The sequence below is a fragment of the Sus scrofa genome, chromosome 8, assembly GCF_054392235.1.
Source record: "Sus scrofa isolate SSC_HxYL_T2T_F1_AM1 chromosome 8, Sscrofa_HxYL_maternal_Yorkshire_Landrace_v2.0, whole genome shotgun sequence".
Lineage (NCBI taxonomy): Eukaryota > Metazoa > Chordata > Mammalia > Artiodactyla > Suidae > Sus > Sus scrofa.
In genome coordinates, this window is record NC_139390.1 from 114,491,200 (window position 1) to 114,518,032 (window position 26,833).

Here is a 26,833-nt window from a genome sequence, read left to right on the forward strand (position 1 = left end):
TTGTTTAAACCCTGGAACCTGAGAACCATGTAAGACATATACTTCAGAGTGAAGGAGAGTAATGAATGAATACCATGAAAAATGTGACCTTGGAGAATCCCCATGTTTGAGTAAATTAAACCCAAGAAGAATTTTTTTTAACCATGTTTTTTAAACAACACAGATGGTGAGTGAGATTTGTAGGAATGAGTGAAAATACTTTAACCAGCATGTCCCATAGCTTTGATTTGGCAACTGCCTTAACATTTACACTATTACAACAACATCAGCTCTTGATTACAACAAGATTTTGAGTATAAGAGCTAAGGAACTCCAGTAGAAATTATAATTTGCAGACTCTGAAATCATGACGTTGATGAAATGTTTAAGTCCTGACCATGTACTGCTTTTTCTTCTTATTCCTAAGGTCCTCCCTCGACAAACCTGCGGGTTGTTCACACACACTATTTTCTACAAAGAGTATCCAGGGGGCCCCCAGGAATTGGATAAAAGTATCAGAGGAGGTGAACTTTTCCTCACAATTCTTCTAAACCCAGTACGTATTCTACTTTTGCTTTTTACAATAACATCAGAGCTTTCAAATGTATGTTTCATTTTGTTGCTATTGCCAATTCTTTCACAAGAATAGTTGGCAAATACTAGGCATACTAGAGAGAAATGAGACTACATCTCCAAATTTCTGAATTCCCTTAGAGTCGTCAATCAAGAAAAACACAGATTTAAGATTCACGTGTTGAATATCACCAATAAATGTAAGATAACATCTCAATGTCAGCTTCTATTCTTGAATTATAGTAAACATGTATCAGTGTTCAGTTCTCTAGCTAAAAATTAACATTTGCAATATGATGGTGCCTATTTTGTCTGTAAGCTGAGTTTGCTTCTAGCTCAAGATATCAGTAGACATACATATTTCAGTCTCTAAAAATGATCACAATGCAAAACTGCATAGAAAATACATAGCTATGCATTATCTTTGTACGCTATGGTCATCTGAGACCTATTTTTAAACTCTCCATGAATTTTATTTGGAATCAAAGATAGAGAATTTGTCTCTTTTCTCCTTCAATTGTGCCCTTTTTATCTTTCACAGTTTTTCAGTTTTATTTCCAGTCATATGTGGAAAAGTATAGCAGTCTGGGAATGTATTGTCATTTGATAATGTTGGGATTATTTTAGCTTTCTCAATTTTATCTCATAAAATTGGCATGTCCTTTTTTACATCCCAGTGCACACAAAAAATATGAAATAAGGAGGTGTATGCTATGTCCACCTTGTTTAGTGTAAGAAATTTTCATACTCAGAGAAAATGATTCATGCTTTAAACAAAACTATAGCTTAGTTGTCTGTGGCAAAGTTCCAGATATGTTTAAAATGAGTTATTTAGGTAATTTATATATTTTTAGTTCCTGAAGAAATTATGTAAAAACCTACACTGTGTAAAGTTGAAAACTTGTAAATTAGACAGGAGAGGTAAGGAAGTGGGGGCAAAAATGCTTTATTTGAGTATGAGTAAACAACTTCTCAAACTATGCAGTTACTAAAAACAAAACAAAGCGAAACAGTTTGTTGCATTGGGGAGCCACTAACTGAGGAATATCTGGAAACAGCAAGACACTCTATTTCGTACAACTCACTTGCTCTCCTATAAATCAAGTTGGTTGAAGTAGATAATCTTCAGTGTTCCTCAAAAATATTCTTTACAAATATTCTATAATTTTGGTATAATTCAAACTCTTTGAGACTTAGAAGATGCCAAAACCATTAAAAGAAAAAATTTTGGAAATGTGAGTGTGCATACATACTGTAATGAAAACAAATGTGAGAAATCTTTCTCCTTATCCCTTCCTTCACTTATTGAGAATTTGATCACCACGGAGGCAAGGGTCACATCTTCATACCATTTTCCCTCTGGGGCTACACTCCTGACCCCTAATCTGCTCTGGTCACCTCCTTAGGGGAAGTAGATAAACATCAGCACAGTGGAGATTCCTGCCCTCAACCTCTTGCCCCCAGGTCTGATTGCTGCTCATATTTACTTCCTAGGTACCCATCTGACTACTTGTCATTAATGAGATGGATTTATAACAATGATTTTAAAATTTTTGAATTCAATATGCCTAATAAAGCATCATTTGGAAACTAATAGTAGGTCCTTTAAATAAGATGGAAGACTATTTGGCATTGCTATCTTTAGCTTTTGTTGTGAACTAACAAAACAACTTTGACCTCACTTAAAAAACTTCTCATTGCCACATAGTCTTATTTTAATTGCAGGAGGAATAATAGATGGTGAAAGAGGGGAGTTTTCAAGAGACTTCTATCCAGTCACAAACTGCACTTACTTTATCATTGTGAATTGATGGTGATCTCAAAATAGGACCCATGAGTAAAGGAGAGACACCCAGATAGACAGCAGAAAGAGCAATGCTAAGGATGGTCAATAATGTGGATAGTACAGGGCATTCTATGAGTAGTGGTATGAAGCCTGGATCAGGCAAATAATGATCCACAAAGATATGGGAGTAAGGAACAGTGTTGCTCGAAACATGAATAGTGTTGCCGTAGGCCATCCAGGTAGATGCTACTCAGCTCTCTGGGTAGACATTCAGCAGGTGGCGTCAGACAGAACCAGATCAAAATGGAGCTTAGTTCTAGAGCCACATAAGCAGAAGTTACAAGATGTACTAGTCAGGGTTCTCCAGAGAAACAGAACCAAGAGGATGGTTTGTGAGGGGAGAAATGATTATAAGGAATTTGCTCATGTGATTATGGAGATTGACAAGTCTGAAGTTGTACAGTCCACAGGCTGGAGTCCCAGGAGAGCAGATGGTATAATTCCAGTCCAAAAGCTAGCAGGATTGAGACCCAGGAAGAGTTGATGTTTCAGGTCAAATTCAAAGACAGGAAGAAAGAAAGAAACAGAAAGGAAGAAAAGAAAGGAAGAAAGGAAAAAAGGAAGGAAGGAAGAAAGAAAAGAAGGAAGGAAGGAAGGAAGGAAGGAAGGAAGGAAGGAAGGAAGGAAGAAAGAAAGAAAGAAAGAAAGAAAGAAAGAAAGAAAGAAAGAAAGAAAGAGAAAGAAAGAAAAAGAAAGAAGGAAGGAAGGAAAGAGGGAGGAAGGAAGGAAGAAAAGAGGAAAGTTCCAATTCAAAGACAATCCAGCAGAAGGAGTTCCTTTTTACTCACAGGAGGGTAAGACTTTTGCTCTATTCAGGCCCATCCACATTAGGGAAGGCAATCTGCTTTACTCAGTTGACCAGTTAGGTTGTTAGTCTCATTGAAAACATCCTCACAGACACACTCAGCATAATATTTGAGCAAATATCTAAGTAACTCGTGGTCCAGTCGAATTGACATATGAAATTAACCATCACACCAAATGAAGAACTTAAGGTGGGAAGCAGACTGGTGGTGAGTGAGGGAAAATGCAAACACAGAAAAAGAGGAGGAAATGATGAATGAAGTTAAGATAATGTAAGCTTGGAGATTTTTTGTAAATGTGTCCTATTCTGAATAGAGAGGCACCGTAGTTGATGGGCTATGATCAATGGTCATTTCAATGATTTGCAGAAAAAAAGAATTGAACCTACTTGATTAATTACTATTTTAAGTTCAATGTCTGGCAAAGAAGGAGCCTACAGGAATGGAATGAGAAAAGAAAAAATAAAACAGAAAAAAATAATACTGACACCCAACCTTCTCCTCTGATCTATTCTTTTTCTCCAATCATCACTTAATTCTTTGTCCCCGTAAAGAGTGTCTCCTTATTCTTTCACCAAAATCTAAAGAAGAATCTATAAATTCATTGATGTGAAGATATGTTATCAACATGATTTAATTAATATGCTAACTCTAAGGAATATTCATATTCTAACAGAGCCAGTTCCCAAAGGAGAGGTCTATGATTGCATTATTTTAGGTATCAATGTCCCTTGGGGAAATATGACTTTCGTAGAAAGCAGTCAACATCCATGAGATCATCCAGAAAGATGACCACCTCTTCTGCTGTTCCAACTGATTCTAAATGTTGAAAACTGCTGTTTTTGAGGGCTTATAAGTAGGATAAGTGATAACAAATGTTAGCATAAACTCTAATGATTTAAGTCCAATCTAACTTTATTTCATTTTTTCATTAATGATCTGTACTTTCACATTAGGGAAATACAATAAAAATCATATATTATGACATCTCTTGCATGGTGATATTCTCTGCAGATTTATAAAATGATCTAGATTTTTGTCCTTTGTATTGGGTTTTAGTATATTAATGAATAGTTGAATAAGGATATAGGCAGCGAGACACAAAGCTGGCAGAGAAGGTAACTATACCAAATGATAATATTAATACCAGATTTTATCTAGCACAATGGAATTATAGACCAAATCTAGCAAGATGAAACTTAACAGAAAATAATGAACCCCCCCAAATTACTTTCAAAGAAAACAGTGGTATAATTCCCACATTATATAAAAGTAAATATTATATAAAGATAGATTCAATCTGCCAGAAAATCGTATGGGCCGCATCATGGCATATTCAGTTCCTTGAAGTTGTCTAAACGGAAATCTTGTAGGAATACAGAATTACTTTTAATATCTCATTTGCCAGATGCTAAGACTATATGATTCTACTCTTACCCAGTTAGACATGGGGGTATTTTTCTCATTGTACCACATTAGAAATATGAGGTAGGTTTAATTTTACATATTATAAAACCAGCATTATATATTTAGTTATAATCTATGATCTCAAGGTTTGAGCAAAAGGGGAATGGTTACTTATCAACATGTATAAGAACTGTTAAAATGAGATAAAATAGGAAGATATTCAGTGACAGATGTATTGAGGCAAGTAGGAGAAAACAAATTTTTATCATCAGTATACTGAAAGAAGTATTATTGACAAATTTAACAGTCCATTTTGAACTGATTGGTAGTTTCTGGATTCATTTGTATGTAAGCATCCTATGAGGCTAATAAAAGCAGGAAATGGTATATGAGAGAATGTTCTGGAATCTCCCTCTCTAGAGTACTTTAAAACAGAATCAATAATGATATAGTGCTTTCTTACCACCTTGGGAGTTCATTTGTCTAAAGGAAGGGAACTCGACTAAATAACCTTGAAAAGGTCCATATATGTATTGTTTTGTTTTTCTTTTCCTGGTTGATAACTTCCACAACACTGCCCTGTAGTCAAAAAGGCAAGAGGCACACCCAGACCAGCATAGCGTCTTTCCATGTTCAGCTTCCAATGTAGGAATTCACATTACTTTGTGTTGTCTCCCTCTAGAAGAGACCTGTATCCTTTCTGTGCTCAAAAGTCTCTGATGTTTTTTTCTTTATGCATTTTAACAGTTTTTTTAAAATTTAATTTGACTCTAGCTGCTATTCTGTTCTCACAGTTTTACACATTTTAAAATATGTCATTTTCTAACATACCATAAAACAGAAAATGCAAATTGGAATATATTTTCACATCTTGACTCACGTATGAACTCCTGTTGCTGTTGCATATTAGATCTTTTGATTCAGCAAACTGCAAGAAATTCGGGTTACTTGATTTCCTTAGATACCAACTTATTTTGCCCAAATAAATCTAACAATTGAAAATTAAATGTTATAAGGACCGTTTGAATGACATTTCCAAAGAAGAGCTAAGCATCTGTCCACTTAACATTCAGATAACTTCCTCTTATTTTTCTTAGATTCTATCATGACCTCATCACATATTGATATTTTCCTGCACTGTTCCACACTTGTCAGATACTAACATGTATTTCCCTGGTGCCAAATCCTTCCTGTATTTTCAATGTAATCTCTGTACAGACAGGAAGAAATATAATTTAATCATGTATGAGGTGAAACAGCTTATACCAGGTAACCCACCATCATTCAAGTCGAGACACTACCCTATAAAATATGCAGCAACTGACAATAATAAAGGAAGTCTGGAGTCTTATCAGATGGTGTCACTGGTAACTATAAAAGCTTGAAATTAATATACCTTACTGGATTTAATTTTTTTCTTACTCATTTTAATTTTGTGCTATACAAAGAACAATATAAAAATGGAATTGTCTAAGTTTTCTTGACAAATATATCTAATGATCCTCCAATTCTAGAGTGCTTTGAAATGGCAGTGCTGGAGATAGGAAACTGACTACATTGTCCAAAGTTCAGAGCAGTGCCTAGACTCAGTAACCTTTGTCTGTTCTTTTGCCCAGTTGCAAATTCAGGTGAACAAAAAATATGTGCCTGAAGGAGCAGTGTACTTGAAATTGACAGTAGAGTATAATGGAAATGCAATGATATACTTCCTCATGTGCTGTCTCCTGAACCTTCATACACCTAGGCTGGTTAATGAGCTTTCCTTCTTCATGTATATCAATCTCTAAATTCATGGAATCTAATAGCAGGTGCAGTTCATTATGGATTAGTGCTGGCTCTTCAGACGGATTAGAGAAAAGGCAGCTGCAAGGCATAAAAAAACATCAGCATGAAATAACCTGAACTGAACTTCAAGTTCTTTTTAATGCTGAAATAATATGGAAGTAAATATGGAAGATAACTTACAGAAACATATTTTATGTGCGATGCAACAAAATAAAATGCAAGAAATATCTCTTGTCTTTTTTTAGAGCAGATTATAAAGAATTAGAGATTACTGATATTCAAGACATCCACGTATTCTTTAATGATTTTGATGTCCTATAAATGTCATGCTTTATAGAAAATTATAACAATCACATAATATTTCAAGTAGAACAAAGCAAATATATATTCCATTAAAATATGTCTTTATAAAGTAATATATTAATATTTCTAACTTAAGGTCATGGGAAATATTGACACATGTTCTAGCAGTGTTTATTTAAAAAAAAATAATAAATTAACCTAAAAGCTCTACTACAGTAAAATGTGCCTCTTATCTGGGCAGGGACTTTGAAGCAAGTAATTTTATTGGGAGCTCAGAGGCTTAGAGCCTGGAAGAACAGCCACCAACTGTGAGAAGAATGGACCCCTGTAGAGTATATAGATTGTGGAAAATTCTATTTCCACTCACTGAAAGACCTACAGTCACCTCCTTTTTTTCCTTTATCTGATTTTTGAGTGTTTTTTTTTTAACTTTTCTTAGAGATTTGCAAGACTAACCTTTACAGAAGGACATGAATCACCACTTCTGCAGAGATTCTCACTCACAGCAGGGATGTTGTAGAATCTGGAGTCAGCTAAGATCCATGGCCTCACTACAGATGATATTATTTTTTCTGTCCGCACCGAAAATCAGGAACAGAGTTAGTGTAAGATTTTTGAGAATGTGGAAAAAATGTTGCTTTTTCCTGATTTGGGGGTAGTGCAGGCTTTGTTCAATTTTCCACAGTCAGATTTACTTAGCAATTAGTAGTTCAGACTATAAAGTATGCCACCACAAAAGAATAAAATATTTTTGTCTCCTAAACCTGAACTCTGTCTTCTTGTCAAATATGAGAAAGATTGCTATTATTGTGTAGACGTGCATCTTTCTAATGCAGTGATTGCTACAGGTCCTGATGGAACACAATTTACATTCCTATATATTTCTAGATCATGAACAAATCCATTAAATTGCATTTTTTTTCAATTTTGTTTCCTTAGAAAAATAAATGAAAGCAGCAATATTTTATTGGGCAAGTCTGTTTCATCTTGTGTCACTGGATAATTTAGTTCTCCCAAAGCATGTTATGAAAGGTAGTGGAATAGCTCTTTAGCATAAATAAATTTTCAATAGCAAAAAATACAGCCTCCTATTTATATAGATGTTAGACGACAGATAAAACATTTTTCTCTCTATTTTGAGGCTTGCTATATAAATATTAGGTGTATAATGCTCTTGACATTCAGAGATAGTTTGGAAGCAAAATCAGTGAATTCATGTTTTTTTGTTTTTTTAAAAAAAAAACCCTCTACCTTGGTATTTATTTGACTCAGTGAGTTAGTGAGATAGTAGGAAAGTAGTTGGGTTATATGGGAGCCCATAAAATTAGCACTGAAACGTGTAGGGTTTTTTTGGTTTGTGAGTATTTACCCCATGATAGCATTCAAAATTACTGATTGTATTTATCTTCTACAAATTATATAACATGTAGGTATTTCAATCTGTCTTGTTTATTTTCAAAATATATTTATCTATTTATTTTTAATTTTAGAAAGACCATTTTGAATCACTTCACTTATTTTCATTTCTTTTACTCCTGCTTTGTCATCCTCTGGCTATTCCTCAGTCAGATATTGTGAAATACAAATATTAGTTGTTTTCTAAAACATGTTGATATTTTCATATTTTTGTATTTTGGGAAACCGAATTATTTTGTTTCAGTTTTTTTCCATTAGCAGCTTACATACTAATATGATAAGGATTACTTATATAAATACTAAATTTGCTGGTATCCATTGAGGAATTAAAAAGAAAATGTCTTATAATTTCCACCCATACAGTCTAATTAGCAGATATCCAGAAGGGGCTGTTACTAAAGTTAGCTCAAATTGATATTTATCTGTTAAAATTTTTCTTTCAGATTGAATAAAAATCTCAAATGTAAAAATTGTGGATAAAAGTAATTGGGAATCCAGTGCTTAATTTATAATGAATTATTAGAATGCCATCGGTTGCTTAGATTACAAATTACTGTTTGTTTCTCAATCATTTTATTTCTTTGTTCATTAGATTTTTTTCCATGGAGACCTTGATGTGTTTGCTATAAGATCATTCTATTGTGTAGATGTTCGTGTGTGTGCATAACTCAGTCAAGGAAGGCATGGAAATCCTGTCCAGAGGAGTTGATATTTGAACTGAGCATTGTAGAGACTCATCAGACAAAGGAGGCAACATGGAGGATATGGGGAGTGGGAGAGGGAGGAGGCGTAGAATGTTAAGGAGGGTGAAATGGTCATGGCAAATTTGGGAACTATAAATGTTTGCCTTTTGCAGGAGTACAAAATGGAAAGTCTGAAGTCAGGGAGCCTGATTCCTCCAGCACCATTTTTCTTTCTCAGTATTGCTTTCGCTATTTGGGGCTTTTTGTGTTTCCATACAAATTTAAATTTTTGTTGTTCCAGTTATGTAAAAAATGCCATTGGTAATTTGATAGGGATTGCACTGAAACTGTAGTTTGCCTTAAGTAGTATAGTCATTTGGACAATGTTGATTCTTCCAATCCAAGGGTATGTCATATCTTTCCATTTGTTGATGCCATCTTTGCTTTCTTTCAGCAGTGTCTTACGGTTTTTAGATGCAAGTCTTTTGCGTCTTTAGGTAGATGTGCTCCTAGATATTTTATTCTTTTGTGATGTGATGGTGAATAGGATCATTTTTAAATTTCTCTTTCTGATCTTTCATTATTAGCATATAGAAATACAAGAGAATTCTGTGTATTTATTTTGTATCCTGCACTTTTACCAAAGTCATTGATGAGCTCTAGTAGTTTTCTGATAGCATTTTAGGATTTTTTATGTACAGTATCATGTCATCTGCAAACATTTTTACTTCTCTTCCAATTTGGATTCCTTTTATGTATTTTTCTTCTCTGATTACCATGGCTAGGACTTCCAAAACCATGTTGAATAAAAGTGGCAGAAGTACACATCGTTGCCTTTTTCCTGATCTTGACAGAAATTCTTTTAGTTTTTAGCATTGAGAATGATATTAGCTATGGGTTTATCATCTATGGGGCCTTTTATTATATTAAGGTAGATTCCCTAGTGCCCACTTTCTGGAGGGTTTTTATCATAAAGGGGTGTTAGATTGTTGTCAAAAGCTTTTTCTGCATCTACTGATATAATCATATGGCTTTTATTCTTCAATTTGTTAACATAATATATCACACTGATTGATTTGCAGATATTGAAAAATCCTGCATCCCTGGGGTAAATCCCACTTGATCATGGTGTATGATCCTTATAATGTATTATTGGATTCGGTTAGCTAGTATTGTGTTAAAAATTTTTGTGTCTGTGTTCATCAGTGATATTGGCTTATAATTTTTTTTTGTGAAGCTAGTTATGAAAGATGAACATCATATGATATCACTTATATGTGGAATCCAAAAAAAGGATTCAAGTGAAATTATGTACAGAAGAGAAAAAGACTCACAGACTTTGCAAAAAAACTTATGGTTACCAAAGGGATGAGGGGGGAGGGATGAACTGGGGGTTTGGGATTGGCATATACACGTTGTAGTATATGAAACGACTGGCCAACAAGAACCTGCCGTATAGCACAGGGAAACTTATCCAATATTCTGTGATAATCTAGATGGGGAAAGAATCTGAAAAAGAATGGATGTATGTACATGCATACCTGAATCACTGTTGTACAGCAGAACTTATCACAACGTTGTAAATCAACTATACTTCAATAAAACTTTAAAAAATGAAAAGTTGTAAGAATGTGTAAGTAAAATTATGAAAGTTTTTGTATGGCATGTTGACAGTTTGCATACTATTATTCTGTTGTGAAGAGAGACAAAATTTAAGCAAGGGAGTGATAGAACCAAATGATCCACAGTTCTATCAGATGAGTCAGGGCCTTCATACACTCTCCTTCTTACACCTGCACTTCTTTTCTATTCCCACTACTCTTGACTTAACCTCACTACTTTCCCTCAGGTTTTACCTCCAATTTCTCTCTCTCACCTGGTCCCTCTCACAGGTCTAGGTCCACTTTCACTGCTAAATATACAAATGTGTATACTGCTCACGGTGGTATCTTTATGTTTATTGACTATTGCCTCCCTCGCCTATGCTGGTGTGCATCCCCAGGAACATAGTACTGAATCAATAGGTACTTGTTAAATAAGACAATAAATAAAAATTATAGCATCAGAACTGCATGTATCTACCACTTGCCATTTCACATGAGTTGTTAAAATTGTATCAGAAGAAAAGGCAAAAGAAAAGAGAATGAAGGAAGGAAAGGGGGAGGGGATAAGAAGTGTAGAGGGGAAATATGGAAGGAAAAAGAAGGAATGGAAGAGAAGGAGAGGAGAGGAGTCAAGGATGGAAAGAATGAAGAAAGCAAATGGGAAGCCATTTCTTCTCGTTTATAAAATCAGATAAGCAGGAGGGCTGTAACTGTATTATTTAGTAACCAAACCCAGAACATCTTGTTTGGCTTGATTTTTCCTTTCTGACTAAACACTGAAGAAAAAGTCATATAATTTCTCTGTGCTTCAGAATTTCTGTCTGTAAAATGGGGAAAATAATATTGGTTCCCTTACTGTTTTACACACATAGTATGAGATATGGCAAAAAAGCAAGTACTTTGATTTTTTTAGAGAAAATGTAAATAATGTGGACATAATTCTTTTGAAAAAGTAGAAGTATATATCACTTTTATCATCAAGTAATATTTGAGGTGTGTTAGTAATCCATAAACTCTGGGTTTATTTACAGTTTGAATTTTGCTTGTTTCTCCCTGCTAGAATTTGTAAATCATGTGATAAAGGCATTCTCTTTTACAAAGGTGTTTATTTCATTATAAGTTTCACTTCTGAAAATGTTCTTGTTGTGTCACTTTATTGGGCTTTCTGAGCTATTTTTAAGTGATAAAATTTCTATCATTATTTTTATTCCAGTGAAACAAATTGAGTCATCAAAATGTAGTGCTTGCTTGGTAGTCAAGATGGTTTTTTAAATTTGATTTTGTTGTCTACCAAAGTACCTCAGATGGTTTTGCCAATGATTTTTGTTTTTGTTGTTATTGTTGCTGATTCTACGGTGTTTCATTATTTTTTATTAATAAAGTTTTGCTGGGAACGCTACTTCCATACTTCATAATGTTTTATGGTCAACTCTGACTCTTGGGCTCAAATGAGGAAGTAGGATTACAGCAATCTCTGTGTTTAGTACATAAAATTAATGATATGAAAAATGGAGAACCTTCCCAAATGCAATACAATTACAGGTAATTTAAACTAATGAGTCAAATTTCATAGAAATAAGAACACACAACTCTACAAACCAAGAAAACACTAGGCTGGATTTCATTACAATTCACAAGGGGAAAGATACTTTTCATGTCTACCGGCATCGATCCTATAGATCTGTCTCCACTGGACTTCACACCTAACAGAACAGTCAGTGTTCAATTACCTCTCTGTGATAACATTAAAACTAGAGAAGGAGCCAAGAGATTTTAAAGTAGATAAAAGGTCCTGTTTTTGTGAACAGAGTTCATGGTGACTGCCAGCCTCCTTCAGCATTATATGAAAATTACTAGCTTTAAACAATGTAAAAGATAAGATTTCATGAAGTGTTCCCTTGATTTAGAGTTGTCACTTTCAACACGGCTTAAGGTATCCAATAGTACCATTCAAAGTATGAAGCGTAAGTAGCAGAATTTCGCTCCTTCTTGAAGCTGTTATTATATCCACTTAAACTCTCTTTCACACACAGGTACACATTCAAATCAGATGTGAATAAAAGATGTGCCTTGAAAATTGCCATTCTCCTGCAATTTCTTTTCAGAAGTCCATTCTGTAGTTCACTTAAACAACTTGCTTGAGCAAGCAAATCTATTTAGGCAGAGCTTTCTGCGTGGACTGAGATGTTATGCTCATAAACGCAAAGATTTTAGGACTTATGAGCTATTTATAGAAATAAAAAAAGAAACTTGAAACATATTGCATTGCCCCAAATTGGAATCACATCTTATCCCATCTTTTGCTGAATGTATCTTAAAAATAAATATGCTATAGCTTATAGTGATTCTTGAATATTTAATAATTTAAATTTTGGAAAAGAAGCTCATCCATAGGAAGCGCAGTGATAGTGACTTACAGTGTAAGGACTCATTACAATTATTATGTTTTTAGAAATGATTTTCTAAAGAACAGGCAAACTCCCAGTAGTAACATCAGGAGCCTTTACTTGTTTATGCTCTTAGTAGGTCCTATTTTATATCTATTTAATGAATAAATCTGTAAGTAAGTACCAGCAACTCTCTTTAGAAGTATGTTCCAATTAGTGCTTTTCTCTCCCCAGTGAACCTATTAGACAATGGCTCCATTATCTCTCCTTCAGAAAACTGCTACTATTCTGGCCACATAGAATCTCTTATCCCCAACAGCAGTCAAAATGATATTGTTAAATGCAAAATAGAGCATGTAATGGCCATTCTTAAAGCCCTCCAAAACCTTCTCATTTAATCTCAGAATAAAATTCACTCTGGTCCATGACCTGGCCCTCTTCTGGCATCTTTTCATTGACCAAGTTCCATTCCAACCATGCCATGCTTATTTCCATACAATCCTTCAAACCAAGATTCTTTGTCCCTCAGGGCTTCTGTGCTACTATCACAGCGTGGAATGAGCTTCTTCCAGGAATTTGTAAGCCTTGATTTCATCTGCCCTTTCTGTCACAGGGCAAAAGTCATCGCCTCAGAGAGTGGTTCCCCGACCTTTTCCCAGCCATTCTTGATCACTTATCTGTCTTTTTTTTTTTTTTTTTTTTTAAGGGCCACACCTGTAGCATGTGGAAGTTCCCAGGCTAGAGGTCAAATTGGAGCTGCAGCTGCCAGCCTACATCAAAGCCACCACAACGCTGGATCTGAGCTTGTGTCTTCGACCTATACCGCAGCTCACGGCAACCGGATCCTTGACCCATAGGGATTGAACCTGAATCCTCATGGATACTAGTTGGGTTCTTAACCCGCTGAGCTATGGTGAGAACGCCAGTATTGTTTTTGTGTGTTGTATGTACTTTTCTTTTTTTACTACTCTCTTGTCATGCAGATATTCCCTGGCCAGGGATCACACCTGCCCCATAGCAGTCACCTGAGCCACAGCAGTGACCATGCCAGATCCTTAACTACTAGGCCACCAATGAACTTATCATTTATCTGTCGTATTATTTCATAGTGTTTACAACTGTCTAGAACTCTCCTATTGACTTCTGTGTTCCTCATCTGTCTCCCTTGCCCATTTCATTCCCCACCCTCACACCACCAGTGATCCATTCCACATTAGCTCCATGAGTCCGTCAACATTTATGTTGGGGTGGAGGGTACAGGGAGGTTATGAGTGCCATAGAAATTGCTAAGCATTTGATTGTTAATCACTGTATTCCTGTGTGGGTATCTTTATGAGCTTTGGAACTGATTTTTAGCTAAAGGTTAAAATGTTAACGTGAAAATGAAAGCAATTATGTATTTTTGATCATTGTTTGCTTATTCGTTTTTATGCACACAGATGATTTTACATTTTATGAGAAACAATCCATATACCTGAAGTGTTTTATAATATTTATGCAAATTTGACTTAAAGTGATATTTTATTTTACCTTATCAAACTGGCTAGATTAATATTTGCCTAAAATTAGAAAAAGATACCTAGTAATCACATCTTAAGATGCGTAAATCTAAATCTAGAATAAGAGGAAAAATCTGCAAAATTACTGTTTTATCCAAATTATCTTCAATATTCACTCAAATATTGACACCCATTACTTATAGTGTACTAAAGCTCTTTGTTCTATTTATAGTACGTCATATTTGTTCAATGTTAACTGTATTTAAAATTCTAAATGCTTTTCCTGTTTTAGCTCATTTAATCCTCCCAACAACTGTAAAATGAGGATGCTGTTATGATCTCCATTTTCTGGATGAGGAAACGATCCAGAAAAGTTAGCTAATTAATCCAGTATGCAGATATAGAGAAAGAAAGCTACAATTTAAACTCAGGAGGTCAGGTTCCAAAACCCTCATTCTTTCAGCAGTCAATTTACATTGTCTCTCCAAGCCAGACTACTGTTCAAAATAGTAATAAAACTTGGGAAAAATCTCTTCAAGGGAGAGGGATATTAACAGTAGTAACTACTCCAACATACATTTATCTAATTGTGGATATAGATACCTTTCAGAATTCCATGCTTACCTCAAAACTGTAGGCTCCTTGGTTCATTCAGTAAACACCCATTAAGTATGATTAGTGTATCAGGGGTAAAAGAAAACAAGAGTGCCGTCTTCACAGCCTGGTGGGAGATATAAACATACAACGGGAAATTTGGATACTGTTTGGTGAGTGCTGTCATAAAGGCATGAAAACCCAGAAAAAGGGAGATTGTCACTGAGTGAAAGGGTTTGTCTACAAGGGTGATGTGACAGTTGAGCTGAACAGAATGTATAGAGTTTTGACTGTCATTGAAAGAGAAGGGTGTTTTACACTGAGGAAGGGAATGAGCTAATGGGTTGGGACATATAAAGAAAAGAGTATGGAAAAAACAAATAATAAGAAGAGAGAGGGATAAGAGTGACCGCAGAGAAGGAGAGGGCAGAGGGTTTGGGGCTGCATTGTGCAGGATTTCATGGATCTTTCATAGGGGCACCGAGGGATATGATACTCAGGTTTTGAGACAAAGCTAATACGAATATTTCTTAATATTCACACTGTTTCATCAAAATGATGACCTTCCCTAAGAAAGGATAGCTTTTTTTTTTTTTTAACAGACCATGAGTTTGCCAGAACATTTTAAAAAGCTGTCCTCATCTCAAGAAACACAAGAATAAATCTTGTTAGTCCTTTGCTCACAAAGACAGTGGTGTAAGAGACCAACAGTATGTACTATCCTTTCTTCCTAGGCTGTCTGTCTTTGCAAAATGAACAACCTCTGGACTTTTGAAAATTAGTCTTTTTAAACTGATTTTAAAACTGTGTAACAAATGGAAATATTGAATTTTGGATCCATGGTCTTTGTGATTTTTTTTCCCCTTTTTTCTTTCTTTTCTTTCCTAATCTCTTTCCTTTCTCCTTCTTTCCCTTCTCCTCCCTTCCCCCTCTGCTCTCTCCTCCCCCATTCCTTTTTCTCTTTCTTCTCTTTCTGTTCTCTTTAATTAACAGCTTCTGTTCATTACTTCTAGAATCATTCTATTATTAGACCACAAAAAAATAGTAATTTTACACCACCCACTGATATTTAATGTCACTTATAAAGATAAAAATAATAAGTTAACAACCAATTAATTACACTTTAAAATGAACTTATATTTAGAAAAAGACACAGCCTTTATACTGCTTCACCTAGAATCTTTAATGAAATATTTTCTGTGTTTAAATAAAAACAGAGAGAAATCTATTCTTAAGACTGTCACTACCCAAGAAAAATAAGTTTTAACTTATAATTTTGATGGTAAAAGGAGGGCATAAATTTTTTGTGCATTTTGACTGTTAAACAGATTATTATAAAAGATGGATAAATTTAATATCATGTATTTCTAATTAGACTTTTTAACCTCATTGCACACTATCTGGTTTCATTGATGGGTTGAGGGGGGCAATAGCGAACCATTAAAAAATGAAATCAAGTTCAAGTACAACTGGTGTTCCGGCTCCGTTATGGTTTCAACCAGTCCTTTGAGGTTCCCTCTTGGGGATCTGACAACTCTGTAGTTTTGTTCTTAGAAGACCGAGCAGAGGCCACCTATTTTTGATTGTTGGAGAAGAATCCCTGAGAAGAGATGGGGATTAGGGAGAATGATTGTCTTCAAGGGTCATCTTATCAATTAACTGGAGGAACTTGCTTTTAGGGTTCATATCTAACAATTTTGCTAAGCAATATGTTATATTCAATTTTTCTTCATCTAAAAAAATTCTTAAGGATAGTGCCAGTTTAATATTTTAAGAAATAATAAAGATCAGATCAACATCCATAGTAAAGGAGAAATTACAGGAGCAGACATAAAAAAAATGCCCCTATCTCCACTTGCCACCCTCTAGGTCCAGGTTACCTGTTCTCTGCCTGGTGATGCTAGGAGTGAAAAAGAACCTAATGAAACATAAAGGGAAACAAATAGTTGCTCTTGCCTTTCAAAAGATAATGATTAAAAGTGTGAATTGGAAATTCGAGGCATCCCCATCCCAAGTTCCTGCTGTCTCAAGACGGTACTAATTCTGAATGGACAATTGTTACCTTATTTTAAAAAATTAAATACAGGTGAATGAAAGCACATTTTCTAAGATGGGGAATATTGGAAGAGGAGCCAGTTTGGGGACATTTATTGATAAGTTTATTTCGAGATAATCTTTTGGCATCCATAACGTGATGTGTTTGTTATTTGCTACATGAGTCTGCAGCTCAGGAGTTCTGTAACCAAAAGATATATTAGCATCAGGATGGCATATAAAGTCATGGGACTGAATGATCCATCAACAGAGCAGAAGAATAGATTCAATACTATGCAAAATTTCTTTCTCATTTTTAGGAATATTATCCAGACTGCTATGTCTTATTAGTAATTGCAAGGAAAATCTCATTTTCTCTAGGACAAAGAGCCAGCCAGTATACATACACACAAAACCCACTCCTATGATGACTGTAAAAATATCGAAACATGATGACGTTTTAGGGCTTCTTTTTCTTCTAATAGAAATGCTCATTTCCTCAAATGGCAATTTTGAGAAATTAAAATCATGGATGATTGAGATAAGCTTTCCATTTTTGCTCACATTTTACAGTTTATGCCTCATTGGATACCTTTAATTTTCCTCCTTTCCTTCACCAAGCTTTTGAGTAAGTCTGAAGAGAAAGTGCTCTGACATATTTAAGGCATCCTGGACAGAATCTGTGCCCATGATCATATCTCTTTAGTGTCTACAAGGTCTCATAGTATCTTTTTTTCCAGCTCATCTTTCTTGCTCTCTTGCCATTTTGGACGATAAAGAACCAGCTCATAAATGTTTAACAGACAAGATAAGCTAATAAATACAGCTCTAAATACCATCCTCTTACAATAGTCCAAGAATTATCTGTCCTGGAATAATTCTTTATGCGAACCAAGAAGAGCTCCTTATAAAGCCAAACCGTTTAAGTCAAAATTCAAAATAAAATCTACATTTCAAATGAGATATTAGCAACTCTTCTGGCATTTTAATGATACATCTTACTACTCATCTCAATAACCTTTTAATTTCATACTAATGCATAAGATTATTTTTACTAATGAGTAAGACTTTGCCCAAGGAAATTGGTGATATCTTAATTTATAAATTCTTGAATGGGCATTGAATTAAATTTCAAATAAGTCTTAGCAGTTGAGATTTTTTAAGCCACTAACCCTGATGCCATGTCAACCTATATGTAATGAATTACCTAACAACTTTACCATCTTCAGTATGCTTTATTTATAGTCATGCAAATGATTAAGGGACGACTTTTTTTTTTTTTTGCTTTTTAGGGCCTCACCACAGCATATGTAAGTTCCCAGGCTGGGGGGAAATCAGAGCTACAGCTGCTGGCCTACACCACAGCCACAGCAATGCAGGATCCCCAACCCACTGAGTGAGCCCAGGGATCGAACATGAGTCTTCATGGATACTAGTCGGGTTGGTTACCACTGAGCCATGATGGGAACTTCCTAAATTTTTTATTATCATGGCTGTTGTTTACTTTTCCTTGAAGGATATTCCTAAATAGGAGGGGATCAATTTTTGATAAGTGAGTTTTGAAAACAATAATAAATATATAAATATTCTTTAAAGTTTGGGTCAAATCAAAATACTATTTTGGTTAGTACACTGGCAGAGGAATAATATTGAGGTAACAGGAAAATAATTGGTCCATTCTAAGCATTATATTTTGCAACATTTTATTGGTAAAAATATCCTTTATTTTTTAAACCTAATAATATCAGAACACATTTCATATTAGTTAAACAATTTTTAAAATATTCTACTTCAATCTATGGTTTACTTTCTTTACTATAATTGCAAAAAGAAAAAAAAATCCTAGGTTAAATCAAATTTGCTTTTGAATAGTAAAAGTACAGGCGTACATGCATTAATTTATCATTCTAAGGAAAAAGATTTGCAAGATTACTATTCATGTATATGTTAACATGTTCCTTGATTTTGCTCTTTATCCAGTATAGTTAGAGTGAAATATCTAACCCTGGATAACAAAAAAAAAAATATCTAAATCCAAATGGAATTCATAGCTGAAATTGCACAAGTGTCCTGCATCTGCCGTCTCATAAAATGGCTTTGCATATGACATGGAATGGAAGGGCCAAGCATTTTATATTTAACAAACTGTACATAATTAAAAAGTAGGTCAGCATAGTTTTTTACTGTCCCAGAAAGGGAAAAGCTCACCAGAATTTAATTTAAACAGCTTTGATTTTAACTGTTTAAAATTATGTATTTTTCTGGTAACAAAGGCAATACATGCATGCTCACTGAGGACAATGTGAAAAATAAAGGGAAATAAAACAAGAAAAAATTCATCTATATCGTGCCATTTTTAACATTTTAAGGTACTGTAAAGGACTTTTAAAATAGGGATTGCCAGAATTCCCATTGTAGCTCAGTGGGTTAAGAAACCAACTAGTATCCATAAAGACTTGCGTCAATCCCTGGCATCACTCAGTGGGTTAAGGATCTGACATTGCTGTGAATTGTGGTGTAGGTAGCAGATGTGGCTCGGGATCTGGCATTGCTGTGGCTGTGGTGTAGGCTGGCAACTACAACTCTGATTTGACCCCTAGCCTGGGAACTTCCATATGCCACAGATGTGGCCTTAAAAAGAACAGAAAATCAATAAATAGGCATTGCCGTAGAATATATAGTTTCTATCCTGTCTTTTTAACTTAGTATTATTGCATGAGGATTTTCTTCAGGCATCAGAATCATTTAAAGTTATCCTATGGAAATTTATATTATAGACTATATTATGACTTTAGCCTTATTCAGTTGATCATTTTCCTATTGCTATATATTTCTTACCAGTGTTTCACCTTTATTTCACCTTCTACACACCCAACAGAGTTATATCTTGTGTTAAACAAAAATCTTTTCAAGTCACTCTTCTCAAAATAATTTAATGATTCTGCTTTAAGTCCAAACCTCTTGGCACAGATGCAAATCTCTTCTCCATCTGAATCTAGTCCACACTGGTCTCTCAGCATTCATTTCATGGACAATAATATCCAGCAGTGTTGATGTTGGCTGCTGTTTTTTTTCATTCCTATGAAATAGAGCCTGTGTTCTTCCCATGCCCTCATTTACCTTCTCCTTTTATCTATTCCCAATCAGTTTAAGTATAATGGCCTCTTGGAAACTTCCTGACCACTTCACCCTGGGTTGAGTTAGGAGCTTCTCCTCTAAGCTCCCATAATAGCTTATATTTACTTTCAAGTGTCTATTATCCCATAGTAAAACTCCCTTTTCTCCTGTCTGTTTAGATGATAAGCAGCTTCAGAGCTGAATTTGTGTATGAAATTCATTTTCTCTTCACTAGTGCAATTTAGTGCTTATAAATAGATTTGTTAAATAAAACAAATTAAAACTTTTTTGAGAGCTTTCCTATGTACCAAACATTTTCACCCTTTGTTAGTTGCCTGTGGAGTTTAAAATTTTTACCTGCTTTGAAAGCTACTTTACACACATCATCAAACTGGGATAAAAATGGAAAACAAATGGACAAACAAAATAGATTACAATAATTTGTTTAAAGTCAGTTTCTTTATTTATTCTGGTCCTTTGCATGGATTAAATTAGTTTCATCTTCAAAACAGCCTTCAAGAGAGGTGCTATTATGTAGCTTTTTATTTATTTATTTATTTATTTATTTATTTATTTTTTGTCTTTTTGCTATTTCTTTGGGCCGCTCCCACGGCATATGGAGGTTCCCAGGCTAGGGATCTAATTGGAGCTGTAGCCACTGGCCTATGCCAGAGCCACAGCAACGCGGGATCCGAGCCGCATCTGCAACCTACACCACAGCTCACGGCAACGCCGGATCGTCAACCCACTGAGCAAGGGCAGGGACCGAACCCGCAACCTCATGGTTCCTAGTCGGATTCGTTAACCACTGCGCCAAGACGGGAACTCCCTTATGTAGCTTTTTAAATTTAATAGTTAAAGAAACTGAGGCGTAATGAGGTTATGTAATGTGCTTGAAGTTAGACATTTATTACATGTCAGAAACAGGTAATCAGGGAAGATCTCATGAAAAAGACCCTCGGCTCTCTGAGTCACATGTGTCTTCTCAGAGACTACAGTAAATCCAAGGACAAGCCTGAGATACGACTTTAGAGCAAAGCAACCAACTAAAACAGCAAAGACCTCTACAATATTTCCCAGAGTTTCAGAAAATTAGAGGTAAGCAGGGGTAATTTGCCAGTGTTTCTTAGAGGCATATCAGAGAACAATTAGTTCTTCTTTACCTCATACCAAAGTACTTTCCCAGTAGATTAAGCTGATTTAACCCTTATTTTCTGTAAAATTAAAACATGGTTGCAAAGAAAATGGAAACATGAATCACTAGAAAAAGATACTTATTATTTTTATTTATTGAAAGCAAAATTTTCATAAAACATGCAAAGATGCCAGTCTTGAAAAGCAAGCTTAATTGTGAAAAATAAATGCACCATAGTCTCTTCAAAAGAGCCAGAATCCTAGATATATTCAAATGCAATTTAACTGGAAGTCTAGACAAAGACCTGTTTTATACATATAATATGTATCCTCCAGATTTAAAGTCAGAAGGTCTATAGCAAGACAGATAAAGAAAATCATTTTATTCTGCTTCAATAAATATGGGGGATACTTAATAATTAGGTAATTTACATATCTTGTATTTGTGATGGCATGTGAAATTAACTGAGTTAGGGAACAGAAAGAGTTAACCAATCCATTTGCTTACAGTATGCAAGTTTAAAAATTACATTTATAGTGAAAGGTATGTTACTAAAGAATACTTATCTATAGAATAATCTCCCTCAGATATCTCCTTTCATAACAAGAAATGCTGCTAGGGGGATAACATGATAGAAAAATTACAGTACAAACATAAAAGTCAAAGGGACTTTTATCATCCAACTCCAGATATATGATTAAATCTGTTTTTTCCTAACTCAAGCTTTTCTGCACAATTTTTCTTCCTAAATATGATTGTGTAAGTCTATCTTTCTTTTCAATCCTCCTCCCTCATTTTCCTTCTTAATACAGAGTTCCTAAATGAAGTAAAATATCAGGGTGTACTGAGAGTAATACTTTTCGGCCTCATATTTTATAGTTAATTATGTTATGACTCATAGAAAAATTGATCCCGAGGTTTGTAATTTTTCTTTTTCTAATTTCTTCTGTTTGAAAGCTGCCTTTCCACCATTTCCTCATTAATGTAAACCAATAGTGGCCCTTGTTTGAAAACACTTCATCAGAATTAGCCTCAAGTGAGTCAGCTGATGGAAGAAATAGTAATAAATGAACATGTGTCAACGAGAGGGCTGTTGAGCAAAAAATTCAGTTACCTTCCAGCACAGACTACAGGATAATTTATTAAAGTGTCAGAAGCAAACCTTTAAGGTAAAAAATAGCTGATACACAATTCTCTGATTACCCAAAATGAATCTTTAATGTAAGTAAATGGGAAAGAACAGAACTTGTAACCGTGCTGTTCGCCATTCAGAATTAATTGGAAACTGGTTGATTTGAAAATATAATATTCGCTAATAAACTGACCACAGTAGTGAATAAAATTAATTCAAAGGACTGTTTACAAATAAGAGAGCTCCAAAATGAGTGGTAATTATCATTTGCACGTTCTTTAAATCATAAAAGTTATTTTTAAAAACTGCATGAAATCAGCTAGACAATGGAAAACAAAGAGAAAGTCATGAAAATAACTTCTCTTTTGTATCTCAATTTCACTAGTTCTTTTCGATGTTTTATAGCTTAAATTTTGAAAAGCATTCTTAATCTAAGGCAAAGTCAAATAAAGCCCTTTATCTACACTTATAAGGACATTCTGATTAAAAAAATCAGATTGTCTTCTCTGTATGTAGCTGATAAGTTGATAAGAAATCCCTATCAACACATTACAGAGAGATTCAATTTGTGTGTGCTACACAATGGCTTTAAGAAGCAGCTAAATATTATCTGTATAATTCTGCCCAGGAAGAATAGCCCACTTAGCAAGCTTTGTTCTCATAAATTAGCAATGAAGTAGTCCAAGGGTACATAATGTAGGAGTTTTATAGGATGGTATATTAATTAGTTTGAGACTATGCACGTACCACAGACTCGTTTTCAAGAGGGAAAAAAAATAATTTCCACTATGCCTCTATATTTTGGGCAGGGCAGATGAAGAAAGAAAGAAACTGACTTTAAACAAATCACTATAGTCCCTTTTTTTTTTTCCATTTGTTTTCCATTTTCAGCATGGTTTGATGATGTAGATAACATAGTTTTAAGAATATGAGGAAATTTTAAACTATACAACCCATTACCAACATGTGAAAATGTTCCTTCTGGGTTCTGTTCCAGTCTTTAATTAATTGTTAATTATGTGGATGGGCAAGAATAACAAAGTCTCAAAATTGTTTAATTATATAAAAATTTCTATTATACATATGTGGCCTACAGTAGTGAGTGGAGGAAATATTAGACATAATATCTACGGGTCTACTTGGAATTGTATATATTTAATAGTATTGCTATTGATATTTTATATCTTGTTCTTTATCTAAAACAATCTTTACATCTTACCAAAATGGTATATTCTTTTTGTCTAATATCTCAGTACTGATATAGTTACTCTAAAAATATATTTTAACATTCAGCTATTTCTAGCATCCAGGTAACAAAGTAGTTGGATAAATATTGTCAAAAGTAAGTTTCATATATACATATACATTTCTTTTTTATATGTATTTTATCACCCTTAAACAATCTAGTATCATATGCATATAAAGTGAACACGTATCATTGACACCAAAATTTTCTTGTTAGATGAAATTAATGAAAACGATAGCAATAATTATTTTTAATAATAACAATTCTAGAATAAATAAACAAGAAAAAAATCTGTGAAATTTTCTGTTCCTGCCTTAGTCATCATCCTACTGTTTCAGATTCCTCTATATTGTATATATTTATTAATATGTTAGTTGATGAGAGAAAAATACATGAGAAATATGTGGTATACGTTATAGCAAAAACTTATACTTGAGTGAGAAATACGAACTGTTAAAAGTACTGTTACTCAGATATAATTCATTTGGAAAGTATAACAGTTTGTGAATTAGAAGATCTCTCTCATACTTCTAAATATGCATTACTCAAAGAGAAAATATTTTCATATTTAAATCACTAATATTATGAAAGATATGTGGTATCAAGACTAACATTTTTTTAAAAATGAACATAAAAATTATAATGCCAATCCCAAAGTAACCCTAAACTAAAAGTTGCAGAATCTTATTTCATTCCATTAGCTTCTGCATTTGGCATCTGTAACTTAAAAATTCCTGTAGGTGTCTATAATCTAGAGATTTCTAGGTACTGGAGAGTTAAGATAGGAAACCAAAGTTTAGATCACAGGTGTTTCAAGTTTAAAGATTGTGCATGTGTTGCTTTTTCTTTATTTCTTTTTGTTTTTCTTTACTGTGAATCAATCCAGACTTTAGTTTTCTGCTCCGGCATGTAAAGAATTTGGAAGTCCCCACTCCATCTTAACAATAAATAAAAAAAAAACTAAACAAACTGAAAAATCAACACCTCTTCTTAGGGCAGAGAAGTGAGGCCACAGGACAAACTGCTACCCCCTAAAACTGAAAATACAGAGTGGTGAGTAGAGGGAATCACAATTCATGGAGCAGAAATCTCCATACAAACCAGTGGCCAGGTGGAAAAACCTGAAATGTAGCTGATAAGTTCCTGAAGGCTCAGGGGAGACAAGTCTGAGGATCCAACAGGGGGACCCAGGTTCCGGGAACCTCCCACACTTTTTTGAGTTTTACATTCAGAAGTTCAACCAGGAAACTTCCACTTATAAAATAAGCCACAAGGATGTAATATATAACATAAGGAATATGGTCAATCATAATGTAATAACTTTGTATGGGTACAAATGGTTACTAGACTTATCTTGGTGATCATTTCATAATGTATGCAAATATTAAATCACCACATAATACACCTAAAGCTAACATAAAATTGTACATCAACTACATTTCAATAACAATTTTTTTTTTTAAGAGTGAATATATGAGAAAACCCCAATATGCTTCCAGCAGGGGAAAGGAACAAGAAACCATTTTGAAACACCTCATAGCACTCCGTTTTTTGTTTTTTTTTTAACAATGTCTTTCCTCGGGAGAATTTTTTAACTAAGCTACAGGGATTTTATAAGAACCTAATTAACCTGGGAGAAAAAAAATACAAAAAAAAACATAAGAAATACTATGAACAATTATATGCCAACAAATTGACAACATGGAGAAATGGACAACTTTCTAGAGACATACAGCCCACCAAAATTGAATCAAGAAGAAATAGATCAACTGAAGACAACAATTTCTAGAAATGAAATTGAATATGTAATAAAAACACTCCCTACACACAAAAGTGAGGACCAGATGGTTTCATAGGTTGATTCTACCAAACATACAAAGATGGATTTATATCCATCCTTCTTAAAATTTCCTAAAGGTTGAAGAAGAAGGAATAATCCCAAAAACATTCTATGAAGCCACCGTCACCCTAATACCAAAACCAGGCAAAGATTCTATCAAAAAGTAAATTATAGACCAGTATCTTTGATGAATATAGATGCAAAAATTCTCAACAAAATTTTAACCAACCAAATCCAATAACACATAAAACAGATCATACAGGCGTTCCCTTTGTGGCTCAGTGGTAACAAAGCTGACTAGTATCCATGAGGATGCAGGTTAGATCTCTGGCCTTGCTCATTGGGTTAAGGATCTGGCATGGCTGTGAGGTGTGATTTAGGTGAGAGATGTGGCTTGGATCCCACATTGCTATGGCTGTGGAGTAGGATGGCAGCTGCAGTTCCAATTCATCCCCTAGCCTGGGAACTCCCATATGCTACAGGTGTGGCCCTAAATAAAAAGCAAAATAAAAAGCTTGTTAGTTTGATTAGGTCCCATTGGTTTATTTTTGCTTTTATTTCTATTGCTTTGGGAGACTGACATGAGAAAATATCATAAGTTTGATGTCAGAGAATGTTTTGCCTATGTTCTCTTCCAGGAGTTTGATGGTATCTTGTCTTATATTTAAGTCTTTCAGCCATTTTGAGTTTATTTTTGTGCATGGTGTAAGGGTGTGTTCTAGTTTCATTGCTTTGAATGAAGCTGTCCAGGTTTCCCAGCAATACTTGCTGAAAAGACTGTCTTTTTTTCCCATTTTATGTTCTTGCCTCCTTTGTCAAAGATTAATTGACCATAGGTGTCTGGGTTTATTCCTGGGGTTCTCTATTCTGTTCCATTGGTCTGTATGTCTGTTTTGATACCAGTACCACAATGTCTGGATATCTGTGACTTTGTAATATTGCCTGAAGTCTGGCAGAGTTATGCCTCCTGCTTGTATTTTTGTTCCTCAGGATTGCTTTGGCAATTCTGGGTCTTGTGTGGTTCCATATAAATTTTTGGATTATTTGTTCTAGTTCTATGAATAATGTCATGGGTAATTTGATAGGGATTGCACTAAATCTGTAGATTGCTTTGGGTAGTAGGCCATTTTTCCAATATTAATTTTTCCAAACCGGGAGCATGGAATATCTTTCCATTTCTTTATATCTTCTTTAATTGCCTTGATTAATGTTTTATAGTTCTTGGCATATAAATCCTTTACCTCCTTGGTCAGGTGTATTCCCAGGCATTTGATTTTTTGGGGTGCAATTATGAAAGGTATTGTATTTTTGTATTCCTTTTCTAGTATTTCATTGTTAATATAGAGAAATGTGACTGATTTTTGGATGTTAATCTTATATCCTGCTACTTTGCTGAATTTGTTGATCAGTTCAAGTAGTTTTTGGGTTGAGTCCTTAAGGTTTTCTATAT

General features: G+C 34.5%; 1 protein-coding gene across 2 annotated transcripts in view; it reads left to right on the forward strand.

Moving 5' to 3' along the window:
* NDST4 (N-deacetylase and N-sulfotransferase 4) overlaps positions 1–26,833 on the forward strand; it is a 243,333-nt gene that overhangs the window by 149,816 nt on the left and 66,684 nt on the right. For both annotated transcript variants that reach the window (XM_021101659.2, XM_084973092.1), the window contains one exon: positions 407–535. In XM_021101659.2, the coding sequence (XP_020957318.2) occupies positions 407–535 (129 nt within the window). The remainder of the gene's footprint in view (positions 1–406; positions 536–26,833) is intronic.